The 23,937-nt window shown below is 38.0% G+C and overlaps 1 protein-coding gene and 1 long non-coding RNA gene across 2 annotated transcripts in view; one reads left to right on the top strand and one right to left on the bottom strand.

The window, feature by feature from the left end:
• Positions 1 to 19,666, top strand: part of Zhx1 (zinc fingers and homeoboxes 1) — a 27,429-nt gene extending 7,763 nt beyond the window's left edge. The window contains exons 3-4 of the mRNA XM_028753886.1: positions 12,029 to 14,881; positions 18,137 to 19,666. Coding sequence (XP_028609719.1) covers positions 12,257 to 14,878 — 2,622 coding nt within the window. The 5' untranslated portion in view covers positions 12,029 to 12,256 and the 3' untranslated portion in view covers positions 14,879 to 14,881; positions 18,137 to 19,666. The remainder of the gene's footprint in view (positions 1 to 12,028; positions 14,882 to 18,136) is intronic.
• The window catches only part of LOC114609529, a 13,310-nt gene continuing 7,372 nt past the window's right edge, over positions 18,000 to 23,937 (bottom strand). The window contains exon 3 of the long non-coding RNA XR_003709544.1: positions 18,000 to 18,326. This is a non-coding gene — a long non-coding RNA (uncharacterized LOC114609529). The remainder of the gene's footprint in view (positions 18,327 to 23,937) is intronic.

The following is a 23,937-nucleotide window of genomic DNA, read 5'->3' as shown; positions in this document are numbered from 1 at the left end:
CCAGGACAGCCAGAGCTACATAGTGAGACTTTCTCAAATGGTCCTCAGAGGATCTGAGTTCAGTTCCCAGCATCCAGCCAGTGACTTACACCTACCTGTAGTACCTGCTCCAGGAGATCAGATGCCACCTTCTGGCTTCCATGTGGAACCTGCCATATGTGGAATACACTCACATGGAGACACACATATGCATACCTATGAATAAAAAATAAAAATTAATAATAGAAAGCAACTGTACAGGCCAGGAGGGGAGTCAGATGCCCCTGGAAGTAGAGTTACAGGTAGTCATGAACTACCTGGCATGGGTGCTAAGAACCAAACCTGAGGCCTCTGCAAGAACAGCAAGCACTCTTACCTGCTGAGCCACCTCTCTAGTTCCTTATAATACATCTTATTTAGGATGTTTGTAAAAAAGATTTATTTATTTTATGTATTTATCTAGTGTACACTGTCGCTGTCTTCAGACACACCAGAAGAGGGCATCAGATCCCATTACAGATGGTTGTGAGCCACCATGTGGTTGTTGAGAATTGAACTCTGGACCTCTGGAAGAGCAGCCAGTGCCCTAAACCTCTGAGCCATCTCTCCAGCCCCCAGCTTAGTCTTTTGTAAAGACTAAGTTTTATCCCTGAGAGCCACACTCTACAAGGAGAGGACCAACTCTTCCAAGTTGTCCTTTGACATTCACATATATGCTGTGGCACACAGAATCACACACTGAAAATAAAGAAATGTAGTTTAAAAAAAACTTCAAGACATAAATACTTGAAAATATAGTGTAAATATACTGACAATAGTGAATTACAACTATGAAAATTAGAATGTTATACTTTTACTTATATTAAACATACCAATTTTTGAATATTTGTCTGTACTTTATATTCTGATATATTTTACCTAATTTTGGCTTTTACAGGAAACATTAGGTGATATATTATAGACTTGAAATAATTTAGTCCAGTTGTTATTTTAAAGTCAATAAATATATCCTCAGTGAAAAAGGTAATAGTTGCTTCATTTTAGAAATAGGGACTATAATGGACAGATGAATGGTTTTCCAGTTTCTTAAAGAAAGATAGCCTTACTCAGAACAAAGTATTCTTGTGTGGAAGACACAGCACGCATTCTTGCAAAAACTAGGAAAAACTGTCTGCAGCAGACAAGCACTTTTGAGTCACATTCACTGTCAACAAGTCAGCTTCATGATAGAGCTAGTTTATGCCACTCAGTGTAATTCCCCACCTCACAGCAGGTATATGCCAACTGGGCTGTTGATGTCCTAGAGACATTCTCCTCCTCAAATAATGGGACCAGAGTTTTCCAGCTGGAACCTGTCCTGACTGGATTCTTTAGTCTTCAGTGTCACAAAGTTCCACTCTCTGACTTGAACAAAAACAGGCAGCAGTGATAGATCCTTACCTCTCAGCCTTCATTAGCATTAGCAAAGGGATCCTCTGGAATGAGTGCACCTTTGGTCATGGCTTTTAGATGCTTTCGCTTTTGTCATACCCATTTCTGCCTGCAGTCATTTTAAGTGTGAAAATGCCTTTAGAATATGAATGCCATTTTACCTTTCTGCATGTCTGTTTTTTTTTTCTCTGTTTCTCTTATTTAAGGACAGTGGGTACTTTTTGTTTTAATTGGATCCCATTGTTTGCATATTGTAAGTGTTTTGTGATCTTACTGGATTTGTAATTTTTCCTTTGAATACAAATATGTGAAACTAAATATTTCCAGCTAGCCAAATAGAGCTCTGATTCAGAGGTGAGAATGTGAGACTAAACAGAGCAGAGTCCCAAGAATTCCCAGGGAATTATATGAGCGAAGATTCCTAGGGATTCTTAGTGCATATATTTTTGCTTCTTAAGAACAGTTTTATTTAGTCGATGCTAGATAAAAAACTAACATGAACATAATAAACTATAGTATCTTACAAAATATTTATTTGACCCACATTTGATATAAAATATTTATTTTATTCATATACAATCTTACCAAAATAACATATTTTGTGGCTAAGAAGGTCATAATACTATTATCTGTTAATCATGTAATTTGAAATACAAGACAACCAAAAAGAAAAAAGGCTTGGGGATTCAATACAGCTACAATTCTGCCTAATTTATAAACATTTTAATAACATTTGACATTTTCACTAATAGGCATAGAATCCAGTAACTTTAAATATTTTAAATTGTTTTTATCTTATGAATATGGGTGTTTTTCTCATGTTTTGTACCATGTGTGCATCTGGTGCTCCTGGAGGTCAGAAAAGAGCATTGGATCCCCTGGAACAGGAGTACAGATGTTTGGGAGTCACCATGTGGGTTTTGAGAATTAAATGTGGGTTCTCTAGAAGAGCAGTCAGTGCTTTTAACTGCCAAGCCATCTCTCCATTCCAAATCTAACTCATTTTCTCTGTGAAAAAAAGTACTTTTTAATATTTTGAAACTATCACATTATGATAGTTTTTTTTTTTTTTTTACAGAGCAGAAGTCATGATTCTAAGTATAAATTGTCTTTGATCTGTTTGCAGGAACTATGTTGTTTTCATTTGAATTTATTGCAAAAATAGTCCTTGGAATGTTTTTTCTCCCTTAGTTTCATGCTTAGTTTATAAATTAGATATACATTATTCATACATAAAAGTCATTTATTATGAATGAAATTTAGATGTTAGAAAATGTTTATTGAATGTTGACTGCTATGTTTTATGGAATGCTTTAGGTTGGAGAGGATCTTCATATTCTGATGACTAAGTGACTTTTATCCATATGGGCTTATTACAAGTAATCTGTAAAGCAGATAACAGTGTGTTCAATAGTTCTTCCATAAGTGAGCACTCAAAGAAGTGAAATATGCGTGGGTGCGTGCGTGCGTGCGCACACACACACACACTCTAAGGGTTTTAAATTTTATGTGTATGATTGTTTTTGCCTGTATGTATGTATGTATGTATGTATGTATGTATGTATGTTTACCTCTTGCATGCCCACAGAAGCTATGTCACATCCCCTAGAACTGGAGTTACAGATGGTTGTGAGCCACCATGTGGGTGCTAGAATTGGACCCAGGTCCTTTGGAATTTGGAAGAGCACTAGTTCTCTTTTAACTGCTGAGCTATCTCTCCAGACACCTCCTTCAACATTTTTTAGGACAGAGTTTCATGTATCTTGGGCTCCTTCTATGAACAGGGATGAATTTATAATTCTCACCTTCTACTTCCAGAGTGCTGGGATTACACCACTATAGTATAGTGTGTGACACTATACCTGTCTGGGAAAACAATTCAGGATTTTGATGCATGCAGGGCAAGCATTCTACCAACTGGGCTACCTCTCTAGTTCCTTAAAAACTTTTTTCAAAGTAAGTTTTAAATATTGCTAGGCCCTAAAAATGTTCTTTGTTGGAGTCTGGAGATATAGTGGAATGCCAAACACATTCTTTCTGACCATAAAAGAAGAATTTGTATGAGAACTCCCAACATTTTTATGCTGTGATGAAACAAATTTTGCTTTCATTGAGTCCTTCTGTAGAGAAATACTTTTGTAATTATTTCAATGAGCTCCAAATCATGAGTTGGTTGAGAAGCATATTATGCTCAGAAGAAGCCCCCAGTAACTCCTGTTCCAGGGGATCTGATGCCCTCTTCTGACTTCCAGAGGGACCAGGCACACACATGTCATGCCAGGATGTAGATGGGCCTATAGAAACTGGCATGGCCCAAGCCACCCTAGAGAGTTTGGGTGATTTTTGAGGGCTCTTAAACTAGATCCAAACAATGCCCTAAGAGATACCTACATAAACCTGCTAAGGGGTGGGTTCCTGTCACCCTGAAAAATTTTATGTAACTTTGTTTTTTGCCTTAAAAAGAAAAAAGAAAACTTGTTTCCAGCTTGAGCTAGGCATGTCCTGCAATCCTAACACTCAGATTAAGTAAGGTCAGGTGGTTAAGGCAGGATGATTTTACATTTGAGTTCAGTCTGGGCTTTTATAACAAGACCCTGAGTCAACAAACAAAATACTCAGCTTATTTAGTTGATCCTAGGTCAGAACTAACGCTAACATAAAAATAAACTTGTCTGTTTGCAATTTTAAGTCTTTAAAATTATTATTTGTTATATTTTATAGAAAAACAGTATCAAACAATAGTGAAGAAAATATATAGATATCTTAAATATTCCACCTGTAACATGAAAAGTTCATTTTAAAAATAGTCTTTGTCTAAGAATATATATTCTTCTTATTTATTATTAATATAATGCAAATTTTATTCAGGTTTAAAAATAATAATTGGATAAAATTCTTTCCATGTTCCTTGTTGTTATCATTTTTAATGGCAGTATTACAACTGACTTAATCAGCTTTTAAAAACATATTTCTCTGGAGCTGGAGAGATAGCTCAAAGGTTACGAGCACTGGCTTCTCTTAAAGAGGACCTGAGTTCAAGTCCCAGCACCGATATAGTGGCTCACAGTCACCTGTAACTCCTGTCCCAGGGGATCTGATGCCCTCTTCTGACTTCCAAAGGGGCCAGGCACACACAAGTCAAAGAGACATACATGCAGGCAAAAGTTTCCAAAAGTAATTGTATGTACAGTGTTTGATGTATTTAGACATGTTTTACTGTGTTTTAGGGCCCAGTGTTGTAGGGCCTTGTGCAGCTGACCTCTAACTACTTTCTATAGTAAATAAATAGTACAAGGCCTTGAGATTGGTTTTGGAGCCACTTTTAGTTATCTGCAAATAGAGGAGGAGATGTTTATGACATAGAGTGACTTCTCTACAGCAGCTTTCCTGTATTAATGTTATTGCCTTTAGTGACAAGGGAGATTAATTGGGACCATACCATTTTATGTATATGTAACATGAAAAGTCTGGGATTTCGGGTAGACAACCTGCCCACCCAGCTTTTGGAAATTTCTGAGGATGGAACTCATGCTCCTGTGACATATGCTTTATCACTGAGCAATTTTTCTACCTATTGTGTGTGATAATATATATATTACACACACACACACACACACACACACACACGTATGTATTTTTTTTTGATAGGGTCATGTGTAACCCAGGCTGGCCACAAACTGTGTAGCAGAGGATGACATTGAACTCCTGATTCTCCTCTCAAGGGATGGGTTTACAAGCATGCACTCAGCTCCTTAGGAGTGATTTTTATTTCTGATTTTTATTTTAAAGATTTATTTATTTCATGTATGTAGGTACACTGTCACTGTCTTCAGACACATCAGAAGGTGGCATCAGATGCCCTTTACAGACGGTTGTGAGCCACCATGTTGCTAGGAATTGAACTCAGGACCTCTGGAAGAGCAGTCAGTGCTCTTAACTGCTGAGCCATCTCTCCAGCCCTATTTCTGATTTTTAATTCAATTTGTGCCTTGTCAGCTGATTAAGTTACTTTCAAAAAATTATAATATGCAAATTCTATTTCTTATTCTCCAAAAAGAATTTTTGAGAGAGTGGAAGACAGTTAATCACTTTCTGCACATGAGGTGTGAAGAAAGCACCTCTTGTTTGCCTTTGAGGTAGGTTATTCCTCTTTCTCTAGAGAAGTCTTCTTTGCTGCTTTTCCAGAAGGCCCCTGTGCTGTGCTTTTATGTAGTTCTTGCTAATTTTCTTGTTATTGGTCAGAACAATTCCCAAGTAATGTTTAACTGCCAGTTTCCTTTGCTGCTGGGCTAGTGACTGAGCAGAGGCAGTCTGTCCTGGTCACCTCTACTTGACACCCGTGCAGTGAAAGGCACATGGTTGACATTCCATATGTTCTTGTTGAATGACATTTTTGAAGAATCGTAGTTTTATAGGTGAGACACTTAGGATGAAGTTGAGTATCTTTTCCAGATATTTTACTGAGAGAACAACTCTAAACCCTGTGGTTGTATGTTGTCTTATACAGCCTCTATGAAGTAATTAATCTGTGTCTGATTTTCTTCTTCCATGGGTCAGTTGTACTAAAATTCTTGTTTTCTACAAAATTATAACTTTAAGAGCCCTAAAGATTTTTGTTGTTGTTGTTGTTGTCGTTTGTGTGTTGGTACAAACCAGAGGTTAACCTCAGCTGTTATTTCTCAGATGCTATCCACTTTGGTTTTTGAGGGAGGGTCTCTCATTGCCAAGTAGCCTAGGCAGGATAGGGAACTCCAGGGATCTGTTTATCCCTGATCCCCCAAGCCTCCACCCTATGTGGAGTTGGAAGTGCCCTACCATGTCTGGCTTTGTTGTTGTTGTTGTTGGAGATCGAACTCAGTTCTTGTGCTTGCTCAGCAAATAATTGTCTCCATCTCTATTGTTTTGGTCTTTTAGCTCTTTTTAGATTAAATGCATGCACAGAACTGAGCCATTTGGCCAAATCTTGAAGCTTTGTGGGGAGTGGGATTCTTGTATTTTCTTTTCTTTTCTTTTTTTAAGAAATGTACACACACACACACACACACACACACACACACACACACACACTCTGTTGCTGTCTTCAGACACACCAGAAGAGGGCATCAGATCCCATTACACGTGGTTGTGAACCACCATGTGGTTGCTGAGAATTGAACTCAGGATCTCTGGAAGAACAGTCAGTGTTCTTAACTGCTGAGCCATCTCTCCAGCAGTTATATTTTCTTCAGAACTATCTTTCTTAGTTTTTTTATTTTTTTATTGTTGTGACAAAACATCATGATTAAGACAACTATTTTTTTTTTTCTGAGACAGGGTTTCTCTGTATAGCCCTGGCTGTCCTGGAACTCACTTTGAAGACCAGGCTGGCCTCGAAGTCAGAAATCCACCTGCCTCTGCCTCCCAAGTGCTGGGATTAAAGATGTGCGCCATTACTGCCTGGCTAAAAACAACTTCTAAAAGAAGGTACTTAATTTATAAGTTTGCGCCAACATGCTAAGTTGCATCTTTATTCAGTTCCAAAGGGTGAGAGTCCATGACCATTATGCCAGGGTGGGGTGGGGGGAGGGCAGGGATGGTATAGGAACAGTAGCTCAGAGCTTACATCAGATCCAAAATCATGAGGCAGGGTGCTAATGGGAGTGCTGTGGGCTTTCCCCCTTTTATTTTTGAGATTATAATATAATTAAATCATTTTTTTCTCTATCTTTACTCCCTCTAAATCTTCCCATATGCCCTTTCTTGCTCTCTTTCAAACTCATGGTCTCTCTTTTAATTATTGCTACATGTTTTTAAGTATATGTATATACATATATATCCCTAAACATAACCTTCTCAGTCTGAATAATGCCATTTGGTATTAGAGAACTAACTGATGTGCTCTTCCCTAGAGAAAACTATCTCTCCCACTCTCAGCATTCCTTCGTTGCCTATAGTTCTTTATGTAGGATTGCTGAGGTTCCTTGTTATGGATCTTTGAGTAGAACCTACAACTACCACTTTATTAAATTCATATAATCCCTAACTATATTCCAAACATTTGTCCTTATACCCACAGGTTAAGGGTAGTCCTCATTCCTTATCAAGGCATGGGCTTTTGAATACTCAAAGCCCACCCACAGTGACACACCTCCTCTAACAAGGCTGCACCTAAAGCTTCCCAAACAGTTCCATCAGTTGTAGACATATGAGCATATTTTCATTCAGACCATAGGAGCTATTTAAATAATATCCAAACTCTAGTTTTGTTAGCAAAACAAAAGAGAACATGGAGGCAGGTTGTAGTGAACAGCTCTATTTCGAAGAGGAAAGAGTCTCAAAGGTCAACATAGTTAGATACAGAAGTCCCAGATGTTAAACAGTCTGAGTGCCTTGAGGTAAGTAGGCTGCCTTTTGTTTTTCCATATGTAGCCCAGTCTGGCCTTGTGTTCACTGTGTAGACCAGGTAAGCCTGGAACTGGTGATTTTCTTTCCTCAGCTTCTTTAGTGCTGGGTTTATAGGTTTGTGGCAGCATGCTGAGCTAAATCTTTATTTTTTAATTTTCAAAGATTTATTTCTATTTATGTGGATATGTCTGTATTAGTATATGCTATTTTAGGGGTTGAGTAGTACTTATGGAGGCCAGAAGAGGATGTCTGATCCACTGGAGTTGAAGTTACAGGTTGTTGTGAGCCACCTGACATGGGTGTTGGGAACTAAAGTCCTCTAGAAGAGCCCCAAGCAGTCTTAATGGCTAAGCCAACTTTCCAAGTTTTCTCCTAGAAAAAAAAAAAAAGCCTATATTTTCAGTAACTTTAGTTAGATTTAAGTATGCCTTTAAGGCCAATATTTTCAGAGAGAAAAGCACAACTTGGGTATAGATTATAATATAGCATAAGCATATTTTTCCTGACTATAATAAAAATATTTAAGCTTATAAAATTTGTTTAGATCTAGGGCTGGCAATATGAGTCAGTAGATAAAGGCACTTGCTGCCAAGCCCGGTGATCTGAGTTGGGTCCCTGTATCCCACATGGAAAGAAAGAATCAACACCTGCAGATTGTCTTCTGATGTCCACAAGTGCACACTAAATGTAAAAAATAAAGGCAAATTTGTTAGATCTGCCTACATTTTTACTTACCAATTTGAATTAGTGAGCTGATAGGAAAAGAAGTAAAAGTAATAATTAGATGTCCTGTCTTTATTTATATGCTATATATGATTAAAAAATAAAAAGTTAACACAAAAAGTTCAATCTTTTTCTGAAGAGGTAGAAAGGTAAAGGGGCCTGGGCTACTCAGTTCCTCTTGTGTGACTCTTAGACTGACTGGTGCATGCTCTACCCCTAGATTCTCTGGGTTCTACTTCTCCCTTCCCATACTGGGACTTGCTCAGAGAGGCCTTAAACTTTCAGCCTTCCTGTGTTAGCACGGAAAGTCACACTGAACTTACTCTAGATTGGTTTCGGATGACGCGGCACAGCTGTGGCATACTGAGATGGTTTGGATGAAACTGATTCATTGTTTTGAAAGTGTTCTGCAAGGCAGTTTTTTAAAAGAACCCCTAGATAGTGGCAGGGTCCTGGGATGTGGGACTCTTGTCAGGACGTAGTTCAGCTTTTATCTCCTTTAGTCAGCTAGCTACTCTCTATTTCTCTCCTTTTAAAAATGCGTTCATTCTCATATAGTCATTGTACATGGCAATGGGCTTCATAAAGATGTTTTCGTATTCTTATAATAAGTAATTTGAGCACATTCATCCCTCCTGTTCTTTCTCCCTGCCACCTGCTGTTCTTCACATTCATTCTCCCAGTTAGCTTTGCTTCTGTTCCATGTTCTATATAAACATATGCTTTTATGTGTCTGTATAAAACTGAGGAGACATAAAGAGCTAAAACATGGAATATTGTCTTTCTGAGGTTGATTTTTTTCTTTTAATATGATCATCTTTAGTAGCATGCATTAATAAACATAATTTGACTTCCATTTTGGCTTGTCAGAGTAATTTTTTTTTTTTTTTTAAGAAAAGGCTCCCTTTCTTAAAACATCAATTTTGAAAACTACTACTTTCAGGGAGTTTCAGAAAACAAATCTCTCTGTCTTTGATTTCTAGCTGTTAGTATATCCTGGTTAAAGACAGCCTTTTTCAGATGCAGGAGAATAAAGTCATAAGATAGCTTACTTTCCCACCTGTCAGCAATACTTTCAGTGTTCTTGCATTGCCCTTCCACTTGGTTGGGGCATTCTCTGCTGGTGCTTTTCTTTTTTATGGTGCTAGAAATTGAATCCAGAGTCTTATTGCTACCCCTGAACTCTGAGAATCCCTGTTTTTAATGGTAATCAACTATCAAATAGCTGACCGTTTGAAAAATACCAATGATTCCTATTTGATTAGAAGATGATACTAGTTTACAACAGCTAAATAGTTTTGAATTTCAGAGATTTCTTTATAATTGCTTACAAATAAAAATCGCTTACATGTTTTAAAATGCCTCTGTCACAGTACATGTCATTATACTTTATTCTAAGTCATACCTCCCTCTCACTTTGCTTCCCCCATCTCTCCCTTTCGTTGGTCTCCTATCTCTAAATACCCTTCCCTTATGTGTTCCCATATACAGATTCTACTACCTTTTCTCCTCCTTTCCCTTAAGATCCTTTCTTCCTACTCATGGTTCCCTTTACACTTTCATGACATACTAACATCCCTACCCCTACATATGTATATGGTGTAGGTACACACACACACACACACACACTTCTTTAAATTCTGATCTATATATGGGAGAACATATATAGTATTTGTAACTCTGGCTTATTTCACATTATTTAACATAATGACTTACAGATCTTTACAATATCTTACAAGTGTTATGGTTTTATTTTCTTCAGATTTATTTATATTTTATGCATACTGGTGTTTTGCCTGCATGTATATCTATGCACTACATGTATCCTGCGCCCACAGAGGCCATAAGAGGGCCTTAGGTCCTCTAGAACTGAAGTTACAGATGATTGTTAGCCACCCTGTGGATGCTGGGAACTGAACTTGGGTCTTCTGAAAGAGCAATCAGTGTTCTTAACCACTGAGCCGTCTCTCCAGCCTGTGACTTCATTTTTAAGAGTAGAGATTTGGACTATTAATACTATGTATAACTAAGCTGATGCCATTTGTTAGGGATGTTTAGTACAAATTTCTGTGTGCTGCTTGAATCTGTCATATGAATACACAGTTGGATCTGAATGATCAGATGTATAGAGTCTTCACACCGTTAAGTCAGGGCATCACTGTCAGTGCAGCTTCATAGAAGGTACTTGATGTGGACTCCTTTTCCTTCAGCTATGACTGGGATGATGCTAGTATATAAAAAATCACGTGAAATTATGGTGGCAAGTAAGGGTGGTCACTAGTTGTATTTATTTGAATTTGGTTTAGACTTTACAAATACACAAACCTTGACTTAGCCTCAAATTTTTACTTTATTTTGACTGGAAATTTATTAGGATGTACTTCTGAAAGTTTTAAAGTTTATTGAGCTATAATTCACACAACATTAGATCCACCCGTTTCAAGTGTAAAATTCAGTGACTTTCAACTGTATATATGTGTGTATCTCAGTATCAATATTGTGAGTGCAGCTATTGTCGACTTTAGTGATCTGTTCTGACCCAGTTGGGATCGATGCAACTACTTCCCTATTCCTGACCATTCAGGTTAATTGACAGTCAGTGACTACGTGCTTCAGTACTGACTTCTTGTTTGTACTGTCAATCAAACATGAATGAGAGGTCAGCAGAGGAACTCAGCTGGGAAAGTGTTAGACTGAAGATACTGAAATCCTTTGCTTCATCAAGAAGCAAAGACTTTTGGAGACTGCTTTATTATAATAAAGTTGTTACTGGAAGGGGCTTGGAGGTCAAACAGGACAACAGTACCTTTAATAAAGACACCACAAGTATGCAGGTTAGGTAGTGATCAGGAACAGAAATGTTAGCAGTGGTCTGCTACAATACAGTTAGCACTAGATTAGAAAATAAATAGGAGAGGTGACTTATATTATATCAACCGTACAAGTGATCTGGAATCAAGAACAGCCTTAGTGAAACTTTATAAGTATATTAAGTATCCCTGGAATGACAGGGTATAGGAAGGAGGAGGAGGAGGATGTCAAGAGATGTAGAGAAATGAGGGAGGGGCCAGAGAATGAAGAGAACTGCATATGCCTTAAGGAGCTTCAACTATTCTTTCAGCATTTGAGCCCAGACAGCAGAGAACGAAGAAGATCTAGTTGATGGGTTGGGCTTCATATACATGTCACTGTGTCTGCGTTTACAGTTCCTTCCTTGTTAACAGATTGCTGTTACTTTAGACTGGTAAAAGTGTGCTTGCCATAGCAGGCTCCTTTCTACTATCTAGCTAACTAAAAGATCTAAATAAACACACAAGGGGCTGACCCCTAAGTATCATATGGTCTTCAATGTGTTGGCTTAGAGATAGAAATCTATTTAGAATCTTAGAGTTCCTGATTCAGAATATATATCTGTATAACTGAACTATGCCATAGCTTAACATAAATAAAATATAATAACATAATTTTATTAAAAATCATAGTCACACATTTTAAATTTATTCCAATGTAGGTGATTGGAGTTGTGCTTCATACATTTCAGCAGTTCAGCAGTGTTTTATCTGCCAACTAAGCTTTGTACTTGAGTGCACCATGGAAACGCTACTAATGAGACTTGTTGAGCACAAAAGTGGACTTGAAGAGCCAGAAGCCACTGTTTTCAAATGAAGGATTCCAAACAGTTTTAAGCCTCAGTGCTTTTAAATCACCACTGAGAATTCCCCCTGCCCCTAAAATCAAAATGGCAAGCAGACGAAAATCAACAACACCTTGCATGGTCCTTGCCAGTGAGCAGGATCCAGATCTTGAGTTGATATCGGATTTGGATGAAGGCCCTCCCGTCCTTACACCTGTAGAGAATGCTAGAGCAGAGAGCGTCTCCAGTGATGAAGAAGTTCATGAATCTGTGGATTCTGACAATCAGCAAAATAAGAAAGTGGAAGGGGGCTATGAATGTAAATACTGTACTTTTCAAACTCCAGATCTAAATATGTTTACTTTCCATGTAGATTCAGAACATCCCAATGTTGTGCTGAATTCATCCTATGTTTGTATTGAATGCAATTTTCTTACCAAAAGGTATGATGCACTTTCTGAGCATAATCTGAAATACCACCCAGGAGAAGAAAATTTCAAGCTGACTATGGTGAAGCGGAATAACCAGACAATCTTTGAACAGACAATAAATGATCTGACTTTTGATGGCAGTTTCATTAAAGAGGAGAATACAGAACAGGGAGAATCCATAGATGTTTCTTCTTCGGGAATCTCCATTAGCAAAACTCCCATCATGAAAATGATGAAAAATAAGGTAGAAAACAAACGGATTACAGTTCACCATAACTCAGCTGAGGGCACTTCTGAAGAGAAAGAGAATGGAGTAAAAGCAAGCCGGGAAGAAAATGCAGAAAGTGTGAGTTCTTCAGCTTCAGAATCCAATACAAGTACTTCCATTGTCAACAGAGTGCATCCCAGTCCTGCTGGCACAGTGGTGACCCCCACAGCTGTTCTTCCTGGGTTAGCACAGGTGATAACTGCAGTGTCTGCTCAACAAAACTCAAACTTGGTCCCTAAAGTCTTAATCCCCGTTAATAGCATTCCTACCTACAATGCTGCATTGGATAACAATCCTCTTCTACTTAATACCTACAACAAATTCCCTTATCCTACAATGTCAGAAATTACAGTGCTTTCTGCTCAAGCAAAATATACAGAGGAACAGATCAAGATCTGGTTTTCAGCCCAACGTTTAAAGCATGGTGTTAGTTGGACTCCTGAAGAAGTAGAGGAGGCAAGAAGAAAACAATTCAATGGAACAGTACATACTGTACCTCAGACCATAACTGTTATTCCTACACACATTTCCACAGGGAGTAATGGGTTACCATCTATTTTACAGACATGCCAAATCGTTGGTCAGCCAGGTCTGGTCCTTACTCAAGTAGCTGGAACAAACACTTTGCCGGTAACAGCACCCATTGCCCTGACAGTGGCAGGGGTTCCAAATCAAACAAATGTACAAAAGAGTCAAGTGCCTGCTGCTCAGCCTGCTACAGAAACAAAACCAGCCACAGCAGCAGTTCCATCATCACCAAGTGTCAGACCTGAAGCTGCACTAGTGAACCCAGATTCATTTGGTATTCGGGCCAAAAAGACTAAAGAACAGCTGGCAGAACTGAAAGTTAGCTACCTTAAAAACCAGTTTCCCCACGACTCAGAGATCATCAGGCTTATGAAAATAACAGGCCTTACCAAAGGCGAGATTAAAAAATGGTTTAGTGATACAAGGTACAACCAGAGAAATTCAAAGAGTAACCAGTGCTTACATCTCAATAGTGACTCCTCTGCCACTATCATCATAGACTCCAGCGATGAGACCCCAGAACCCCCAGCTGCAGCTGCCTCACAGCCAAAACAGTCCTGGAATCCCTTTCCTGACTTTGCTCCCCAGAAGTTTAAAGAGAAAACTGCAGAGCAACTTCGTGTCCTTCAGGCAAGTTTTCTCAACAATTCTGTACTTACAGATGAAGAATTAAATAGGTTAAGAGCGCAAACCAAACTTACTAGAAGAGAAATTGATGCTTGGTTTACAGAGAAAAATAAAACAAAAGCTTTAAAGGATGAGAAAATAGAAGTAGATGAAAGTAATGTAGGTAGTTCCAAAGAAGAACCTGGAGAAAATTCTCCTGGAGATGAAGCAGTTGCACCTAAGTCAGGAGGGACAGGCAAGATATGTAAGAAAACACCAGAGCAGCTGCACATGCTTAAAAGTGCATTTGTCCGAACCCAGTGGCCATCAGCAGAAGAGTATGACAAGCTGGCTGAAGAAAGTGGGCTTGCCAGAACAGACATAGTTAGTTGGTTTGGGGATACTCGTTATGCTTGGAAGAATGGTAATTTGAAATGGTACTACTACTATCAAAGCTCCAATTCAAGTAGTTTAAATGGTCTGTCTTCCCATAGGAAAAGAGGGAGAGGCAGACCCAAAGGACGGGGCAGAGGCAGACCACGTGGGCGGCCCAGAGGAGGAAAAAGAATGAACACCTGGGACAGGGTACCATCACTTATAAAGTTTAAAACTGGAACAGCAATACTTAAGGATTATTACCTGAAGCACAAATTTCTTAATGAGCAAGACCTTGATGAACTTGTCAACAGATCACATATGGGTTATGAGCAGGTCAGAGAGTGGTTTGCAGAAAGACAGAGAAGATCTGAGTTAGGTATAGAATTATTTGAGGAAAATGAAGAGGAAGAGGAAGTTATTGATGATCAGGAAGAAGATGAAGAAGAAACAGATGATAGCGACACTTGGGAACCCCCACGACATGTGAAGCGGAAGCTTTCTAAGTCAGATGACTGAAATGTAAGTGTTTAGCTTTTGTATTTATCATCATACACATGTTTTAACAGCCATCTTATTGGTTCATTCATCTTCACGTTAGTGCATGTGCGTGTGTGTTTGTGTGTGTGTGTGTGTGTGTGTGTGTGTGTAGGCATGTGTAGGCCAGAGGCTGATACTGTCTTCCTCTATTGCCCTCTGCCATATTTTTTGGAACAGCATCTCTCTGTATCTGGAGCTCACTGATTTAGCAATACTAGGTGGCCAGGGAACTCCAAAAGCTCCAAGGATCCATCTATTTCTATATCTTCAGTAGGGATATCGGTGTGCACTGCTGTGCCTGGCTCTTATGAGGGGTCTTGGATCTGAACTCAGGTTTGCGTGTTTTTATGCAAGCACTTTAGAGACTTGAGCCGTCTCCCTACCCCTTATCTTCACTTTTATTAATTTTTTAAAACTTTTTTTCCTAATAAGAGGACCAGGTACCACTAGTCATGACATGTATTATTATGATGTGTAGCTTGATTATTATATAGGGTTTACTGTTCTAATGTCCCTTTACTTATTTATTTTCCATATAAAACACTTTAGTTTGTTTTAAAGAAAAGGAAGAAGGGAAACAGAAAACAAACAATAATGGTAACTAAAAGGTGTTTCATGTAGCCTTCTCTCTACCAATGTTTCATCTTTGTCTATGGAAACAATTTTGTCTAAGGAAACAATTAAAAAAACAAAACTAAAAATAAGGGCAAGTATACTGATGGGTTTGAAGAAACAGAAATAAAAATAGATGCTTTTTTCTCCATTGTTGTTTCCCAAAATGTCATCAGACTTTTGCTAGAGTTTAAGATGCATTTTGCATTCAGTATCATTTTCTGTTAAAAGACAAAGGCCTATTCTAGGTCCTGTATTAACTCACCAGTGCTTAGGTGGCATCTGTCTTTGAGTAACTACAATGCAATTTTTTTTGTCATAAATCAAAAGGTAGATTACAGATTCAATAGTTGATATAAATTAACTCAGTCACCTAAAATATCTGTTGCTCTTTAGGATAAGACAAACTTCTTATAGTATAAGTACTATGTTTGGTTAAAAAAAAATTTTCCTGCTGGATGTGGCTTCATATTCCCATAATCCTAACATTAAGAAACTGAGGCAGGAGGATTTCAAGTTTGTGGCTAGCCTGTGCTACATAGCAAAATCCTCTCTTAAAACAATATAAAATTTTCATAGTGCAAATGAATATAGTTTAAATCTAAAAGTTTTGGTGTGCTCCTTAATAGCTTGTAGATTAAATTAAAAATTTACTGTAGTTGCAGATAGTCACCTGAAGTTAGTAGGTCTTCAGTTCTTTGTATGTAAGTTCGAACACTGGGGAGTGAGTTAGGGGATTGTTTATGCCAGGCAAGCACTCTACCACTAAGCCATGTTCTCAGCCCAGCACTTCAATTCTTAATTCTTTTGGAATTCAGGAACATGGTTTTATTCTTTTCTGTTCTTTGTTTCGAAAACAGTTTAGCTGTCATGAAATGCCTATGTTTGTCTCTCTGTAGCTCAAATAGCATCTAGTCAGCAACAGCTATTGTGTTTTCAATAACTGAGTGAGGAAGGGGCATAGACTCCCATTATTATTTTGTATATGCATGTAGGTACTTATTTCCTTGGCTTCTTTCCTCTCTAACCTACATGCGTGCTCTTTTATTCTACACACTATTTTCTTAATCCTCAGGAGGCATCTTCCTGGCTTGTTTATTCTAGCAATTATTTATACCTTAATAAAGGCTACATACTAGTTTCACTTATTAACAGTTCCTTTTCTAGTTTCTTCTTGCCAACATCCCTAAGACAGAAATCAGATGGACTCAAGTGTCACTTATTTACATCAACAGTCTAAGTCATTGCAGGTCAGAGAATACCATGTCATCATTTTAAGTCACAAGATGCTCAAGAGTTTTGTAGCATTATCCTGAAATCTAGCCCTCCACCTCCTCATGTCAGAGACTTCACCACAGGCTTTGTTCTGACCCAGATGCATAAAATATTTGTAGCAGGCTTTTTTTTTAATTGCTAAATACAAGAACATGTCTTCCGCCAAGATTAAATCAACAAATGTGTTGCTGCAGCGAGTTGTTGTTGCAGCCTTTGCAGTCATTTTATGGGGAGTTGTAATCGTCTAAAATTAGGTGAATTTTCCATACTGTTTACTTGGATCTGACTTTTATATAATAACATGGTTACAGATACTGATTATGGTCATAAAATTCGCGTAAGTCTGGTTTTAAGAGTTTAAATTGTATGTAGAATATGTGTCCTTTGCTTTTAAAACACAAAGAAGCCAGGGTTGAGAAAGTAGTTCAGTAGATAAAGCGTTTGCCTGAGTTTAGACCCCAGTACCCATTCTATGGGCACAGTGCTAGTAACCCCAGCACTGAGGAGAGAGGGTAGAGAGAAGTGTACACCTGGAGCTCACTGGCCAGCCAGCTTAGCTGCATCAGAGCTTTGCTGGCTTGTCTCTGAAACTAAGGCAAAAAGCAGCTGAGGAACGCTCCCCGCCCACACATACACCTACCAGTGGCTGGCAAACGTGCATGCATGCGCACCCTCCATGAACCTATGCATAGCATATAGCTCATATATACAATTTAAGAAGTACTTGGAAATGAAAAATTATAAAACACATCAATTAGCATGTTATAATTCATTTAACAAAAATTCTCACAAAATTATTCAGCATAGGTTTCCTCTTAAAAGTTTTATTTAAATATGATTTAGCTTACAAAAATATCTACCCAAACCTTCCTAAAATATTGTAACTAGGCTAAGCCACAGAAGATAGGTATAAAAGTAATTCCTCTTTTACAACCCAGAACTCATTGTTTAATATAAACTTGATGAATATACAAAGGAATATGATAAAAAAGATACTGCAGAATACAAAGTAATTATAATTTTGCACAAGTTAGTCTTGTATACAAGCAGAAATACTATAGATTGTTAGATTTCATGTTACAAATACTGACAATGAAATATCTTCCTACTAATAATTTTATAAATGATTACAGAAAGGCGTATGTCTAAAAGCAAATGTGGCACATGAGGAACATACACATGGTTTACACAAACTGCACTGTGAGGTGTGTGTGGTAAGTGATCTCACTGCTAAAGAGAATGCAGAATGCATTTGTGGCTAACTGGTTATTACTTTATTCTAAAAGCAAAAATTAAAATGTGGTTGTCTTTAAAGTTTCAGGGTTTTGTTTGTCTGTTTTTCTTTTATAGCTACTTAAAATTCTGAAGGAGAATAAGTTCTTCAACTCAAGATATCTGAATTACTGTGAATGGGCCCAACCAATCCTTGATGACACTGAAAATGCTTTGGGGCATACATACTCTCAAAACAGAATCCAATGTCCAAAAGAAATGGAACTTGATGTTGTGCCAAAGTCAAACTGCTGCAGTCGGGGAAGTTCTGCAATGTAAATAGAGTGCTAATTAAAACAAACAAACCTGTAAAAAGTGAAATTTTAATACAGTACATTTTTATTCTGACAGGATGGAAACCTTGTGAATCTTTGACTTTCTAAGGGGTTAATGACCACTAGAGCTTGTCCTCACATCTAGTCTAGCTTACAGCTGTGTAAGATGGGCTGTATCACCTGTATTCTTTGACATGTGATTAAGCTTACAGCTTTGAGTGACCAAACATTTTACAGAGTAAAAGTTGTTAAAAATGGGAAAGGAGAACCAAACTCTACTTTACTTTGTGTCTTATTGATCAGGTCCTACACCAAAATTAAAAGTTGTATATGGGCTTACACAGTTTGCAGTGTGTCTGTACCTGCTATGCTAGGACAGGAAGACCTGTGGCTGGCTGCCTCATGACTAGACCCTCCTCTGAACACTCAGAAACCATTGTTTCCACTTGCAGCACTTGTGTGACTTCTCTTTGTCAGAATCCGATTTGCTTTTTACTAAACTGAAGATACTACCCCAAAGGGAAAAAGAACTTAGTAGACAGAAACTCTAAGTACTGTTCCAAACATGTGAAACAGAGTCCACAGTAAAATACATGTAGTGTGTTCTCACGGGCTGGGAATCAGGAATGCCAAACAGGCTCAGGTCAGATTTTGCAGGAGTTATCTTTTCATGAAATTCTACCTTGTGTAACAATTTCAATGAACAGAGAAAAATAATTCGGAACCTAACAAGTTAAAAATGACCTTGTTGTGTAAGAATTGGGGCTTGTTGATGGAAACTGCTGCAGCAGAAGACAGAGTCCCTACTGACTGTGCTAGACTGGTGCTGACGTTCCTGTCGGGAAGGACCCTTTCTGCTGTGATCATAGGACCATTTTTCAAACTGCTTTCCTCACAGAACAAATTTTCAGTTTTACTAGATTTGGACTTAAAAATTTCTTTTTGGATGATCACACATAGTGGGTTTGGCCAGTTCATTTTTTTCTAACTTAATGAATAATAAATACTAAGCTCTTGGTTAAATGTTTGTCAGCTAATGAGAAATGTTATGAAAAAGCCTTGAATATGCATGCTGCTTTCATTTTTATAAACTTTTTATTTTTTAACTATAGCTTTATTAGCAATTCCCAAATGCTGCAATTTGCTGATTTCTTCACTCAGACAGCTGGCTTTGTGGGTGGCTTTTTTCATACTACTGTTAACTTTTTTTAAAAAAAGAAGTGATGTAAAGACTGTAACAATTGAATGCACTAAGCTGTTTTTCTTTTACACATTTAAAAACTTAAAGTACTCTGTATTATAATGATTAAATTGCTCCCTTTTTAAAACCATGGATAATGTGGTCTGAGTTTTATTTGACAGTAATTTTAATGTTCTCAAGATCCAATCCTTGAAATGTCAAGGATTGGAGACGAAGGATTTGAATATATTTACGTTACGTTTCCTTTCTGCTATGCTAACTTTGTATAGCTGCAAATTACTTCATGATTTTCCCATCTCTCTGGTAGGCTGGATGAAAGTCTGCTCTGATGTTTGCTAGCTTTTAAATAAATTTATTTGACAGTGGAAAAGAGATTTTCTTTCCTGGTTGACTATGTCTTTGAATACAAAATAAAAGTTAGCAATAATGAGCACTTCTGAGTGATATTTTTTCTACTGAGCCAGCTTTATAAAGAAACTGGTAAGATGTAGATAGAAGTTGCTGTTATAATTTTATGTGTGCAGTTTAATGGCACTAAATTATATTCACAGTGTTACACAACCATCACTGCAATTTCCAAAACTTTTTCATCACCCTGTACAAAAATCTGTAACCATTAAGCAATAATTCCACATCCCTGGCTCCTGGTAACCTCTGGTCTACTTCCTGGTCTATGAATTTGTCTACTCCTGATCATTTCAAGTGAGTGGAACCACATAGGCTTTCCTTCTGTGTCTGCCTTATTTCACTTGGCACAATGTTTTCAAGGTCATCCATGTTGTAACATATATCATAAGTTTCTGAGAAATCACCAACTCATTTACAGTGCCAAAAATGCTTCCCATAGAATCTCATCTCACACATCACCAGCAATGTAAAAGAGTTCGATTTATTTCACATTTTTTCCTGTACCCTTTACTTTCAGTCATTAAAAGTATTGTATAGTCAACATAAGGTAGGGAACAAAATGATAGCCATCTTAGATGTCAAGTATATCATTGTGGTTTTGATTGGCATTTTTATAATGACATCATCTTTTCATATGGTGGTAACTATTTGTATACCTTTTTTGGTTAGTGCCTATTCCGGTCCTTTGCCTGGTTTTTAATTGAGTTATTCCTTTGTTGTTGAGAACTAGAAGTGTTTCGTATAATCTGGTGTTACAGTCGTATCTGAGACAGTTTGTAAATATAGTCAGTCCTCATTATCTGTGGATTCTGTAATGCAAATGCTCCTACTCATTAGAATTTATTTGCAAACCCCAATTTAATACTTGATGCATGCTTGTGGCTATTCCTCTACGTGCACAGAATAGCAAGACATCTGTGCTGTCTGAGCACATTCCCAGCTGAGGTCAACTAGGTGGCGCTCACCTCTCCTAATGCAAAGAAACAGCCTTTTTTTTCTAGTGTACTGTTATGTTTAGTATTTTTGTGCCTTTTCCCCCTTGGCAGTTTCATTGTCTATTTTAAATGTAAGGCTAGAATGCTGCCTAGTAGATGCAGTGAGTCTGCCTTGTGCCATGTGGAGAAATGCATGCTAGCTAAGCTTAATTCCAGTAAAGCTACTGTGCTGCTGGCCATTAATTCAGTGTTAGTTAATTAATAGTGCATGTTAACTAAGGTGCCTTTAAACAGAAATGCATAAAGCAAGTTTAGGGATTAATTGATAAAAATACGGAATGGCCAGAGGCTTGTATTTTGTTTCTTCTGGTTTGTTTTCTGAAACTGTGTCTTATGTAACCCAGGCAGGTACCACATACCTAAGGAAGACTTGAATTCTTCGTCCTCCTTGCTCCTGTTTCTCAAGTTTTGGATTAAAGGCATGTATCATCACATGTTCAGTATTTTCAGGATTTATTTTATTAGATTTTTATTATATGTGTGTATGTCTCTATATGGGTCTGTACACACGAGTGCAGGTGCCCTAGGGGGTCAGAGACATTACATTTCCTGGAGCTGGAATTATAGGCAGTTGTGAACACTGGAAACTGAGCTCAAGTTTTCTATGACAGCACTATATACTCCAGCCTCTGTTCAGGATTTCTTTTTCTTTCTTTCCCTTAGTTTTCTTTTCTTTCTTTCTTTTTTTCTTAGTTTCTTTCTGTTTTTGAGACAGGGTTTTTATATGTAGCCCCAGCTGTTCTGGAACTCACTCAGCTGGCCTCAAACTCAAAAATCTGCCTGCCTCTACCTTTCTACTGCAGGGATTAAAGAAGTGTGCCACCACAGTGTGTTTTGTGGAACATAACTACTGAGAACAATGAGAATTGGCTATAATTTTCCCATTGTGTTGGTTATATTTTCACCTTATTGGTTAATACACAAATTTAACATTTTTATGAGTTGAATTTTCAATTTTTATTATTGCTTATGCTTTTAACATCACATTTAAAAAGCAGTGTCAATCTCTATATTTTTCTTAAGTGTTTTGAGATTTTGGGTCTTCTATTTAGGTTCTTAAGTCATTTCTGCTTAGTTTTATAAATGGTATGAAATAAGATGTCCAACTTCATTTTTTTTCTTACAAACTTTAGCTTAAAAAATAATGGATTTTAATGTGATTATCTCTTCTTGTTTAGTGCACACATTCCTTTTGGGAATCAGTTCTTTCCTTCCACTCTGTGGGTCCCAAAGGTTGAAGTCTGCTCATCAGGCTTGGCACAAGCGCCGTTTCCAGTTGAATCCTCTTGCTAGCCCCATTATGACATTTCCATAGTATAATATTATCCCTTGCTGATATCTGTCCTCCATTCATACTTCCTCCCCACCATTGCTGGACCCCTTCCCACAGACGACCCATTTTCTCTTTTCATCTCACATGTATATTGAAGCCTACACTTCACATCTTGTTCCCCCTTTCCTTTCCCTGTAGATCTCTTCCTTCTCACTTGTAGTCCCCCTCTACTTTTATGCTGTATGTATTTGTGTTTAAAACTAGACTCTGCTTATGAGAGAAACATGCGATGTTTGCTCAAGCCTAGCTTCTTTTACCTAACATGTTTATTCATTTTCCCGGAAATGACAGAACTTCATTCTTCTTCTACAGCTCAGTATCTCTGCCACACTTTTAATGGTTCATCTGTTGATGGCCATCTAGGCCGGTTGCATGACGTGGCTGTTGTGAATGGAGCAGCAATAAGCATTGGTGTTCTGTAATATGTTGACTTAGATTGCTCTAGGTTTATATCTAAGAATGATTTATGGTACTTACTATATTTTTTAAAATTAACCTCTCTCTTTCCTTCCATGTGTGTGTGTGTATGTGTGTATGCATTTGCCATGCATGTATCTGTGCAGGCATACATTTGCCATGGCATATATATGTGGAGGTCAAAGGACAACTCCTAGGAGTTGGTTCATTCCTGCCACGTTTGTAGAATCCAGGAAACATGCTTGGGTTGTCACCCGTGTACAGTAAATACTTGTGCCCACTAACCATCCAGCAGACTGTACAGTTCAGGATTTTAAGGAATTTCCCTAATGATTTCCAGAGTGCCTGCCCTGATTTATATTCCCACCACAGCAGTATAGAAAGGGTCCTTTTCCCCAGCATGCTCTGAAGCATATGTTGTTTTCCTTTTGAAAAATTATTTGTGTATGTGTATACTGCAGGCATCTTCCTCAGTTGCTCTTTTTTTTTTCTCCTTAAAGATTTATTTATTTATTTATTTTATTTATGAGTACAATGTTACACTGTCACTGCCTTCGGACACACCAGAAGAGGGCATCCAATCTCATTATGGATGGTTGTGAGCCACCATGTGGTTGCTGGGATTTGAACTCAGGACCTCTGGAAGAGCAGTCAGTGCTCTTAACTGCTGAGCCATCTCTCTAGCCCCCTTTTTAAAGATTTATTTATTTATTTATTTTATTTTATTTTTTTCTCCTTAAATGTATGGGTGAACTGGGCTTGGTGCCACACACATTTAATCCCAGCACTCAGGAGGCAGAGGCAGGCAGATCTGAGTTGGAGGCCAGCCTGGTCTATAATGCGAGTTTCAGGGTAGCAAGAGCTATTGTGTAAATGCACTGGTGCCCCTGGAGGCTAATATCCTGGGACTGGAATTACAGACAGTTGTCTGCTGTCATACAGACAGTTATGTGCTGAGAATCAAACCCAGGTTCTTGATGATAGCCGGTGCTCCTAACCACTCAATTAAACACTTGTTTTAGTGATCATAGTCTTTTCAGCAAAGATGAAATGGAATCTGTTTATCTGATGAGTAAAGATGTATGTTTCATGTTTAGAATCTATAGATTCTAGGTACGAATTCTGTCAGATGTATGACTGGCAAAGGCTCTCTCCCATTCTGTGGGCTGTCTCGAATTTTGCTACTGGCTTGTGTTGTGCAGAAGCTTTTATATCTTCATGCAACCCATCTGTCGGTTCTTGAGATTATG

This window comes from Grammomys surdaster, unplaced genomic scaffold, assembly GCF_004785775.1.
Source record: "Grammomys surdaster isolate TR1022 unplaced genomic scaffold, NIH_TR_1.0 125974, whole genome shotgun sequence".
In the NCBI taxonomy this organism is placed as follows: domain Eukaryota; kingdom Metazoa; phylum Chordata; class Mammalia; order Rodentia; family Muridae; genus Grammomys; species Grammomys surdaster.
Note: the sequence above shows the minus strand (reverse complement) of the source record. Positions and strands in the feature narration are given on the sequence as shown.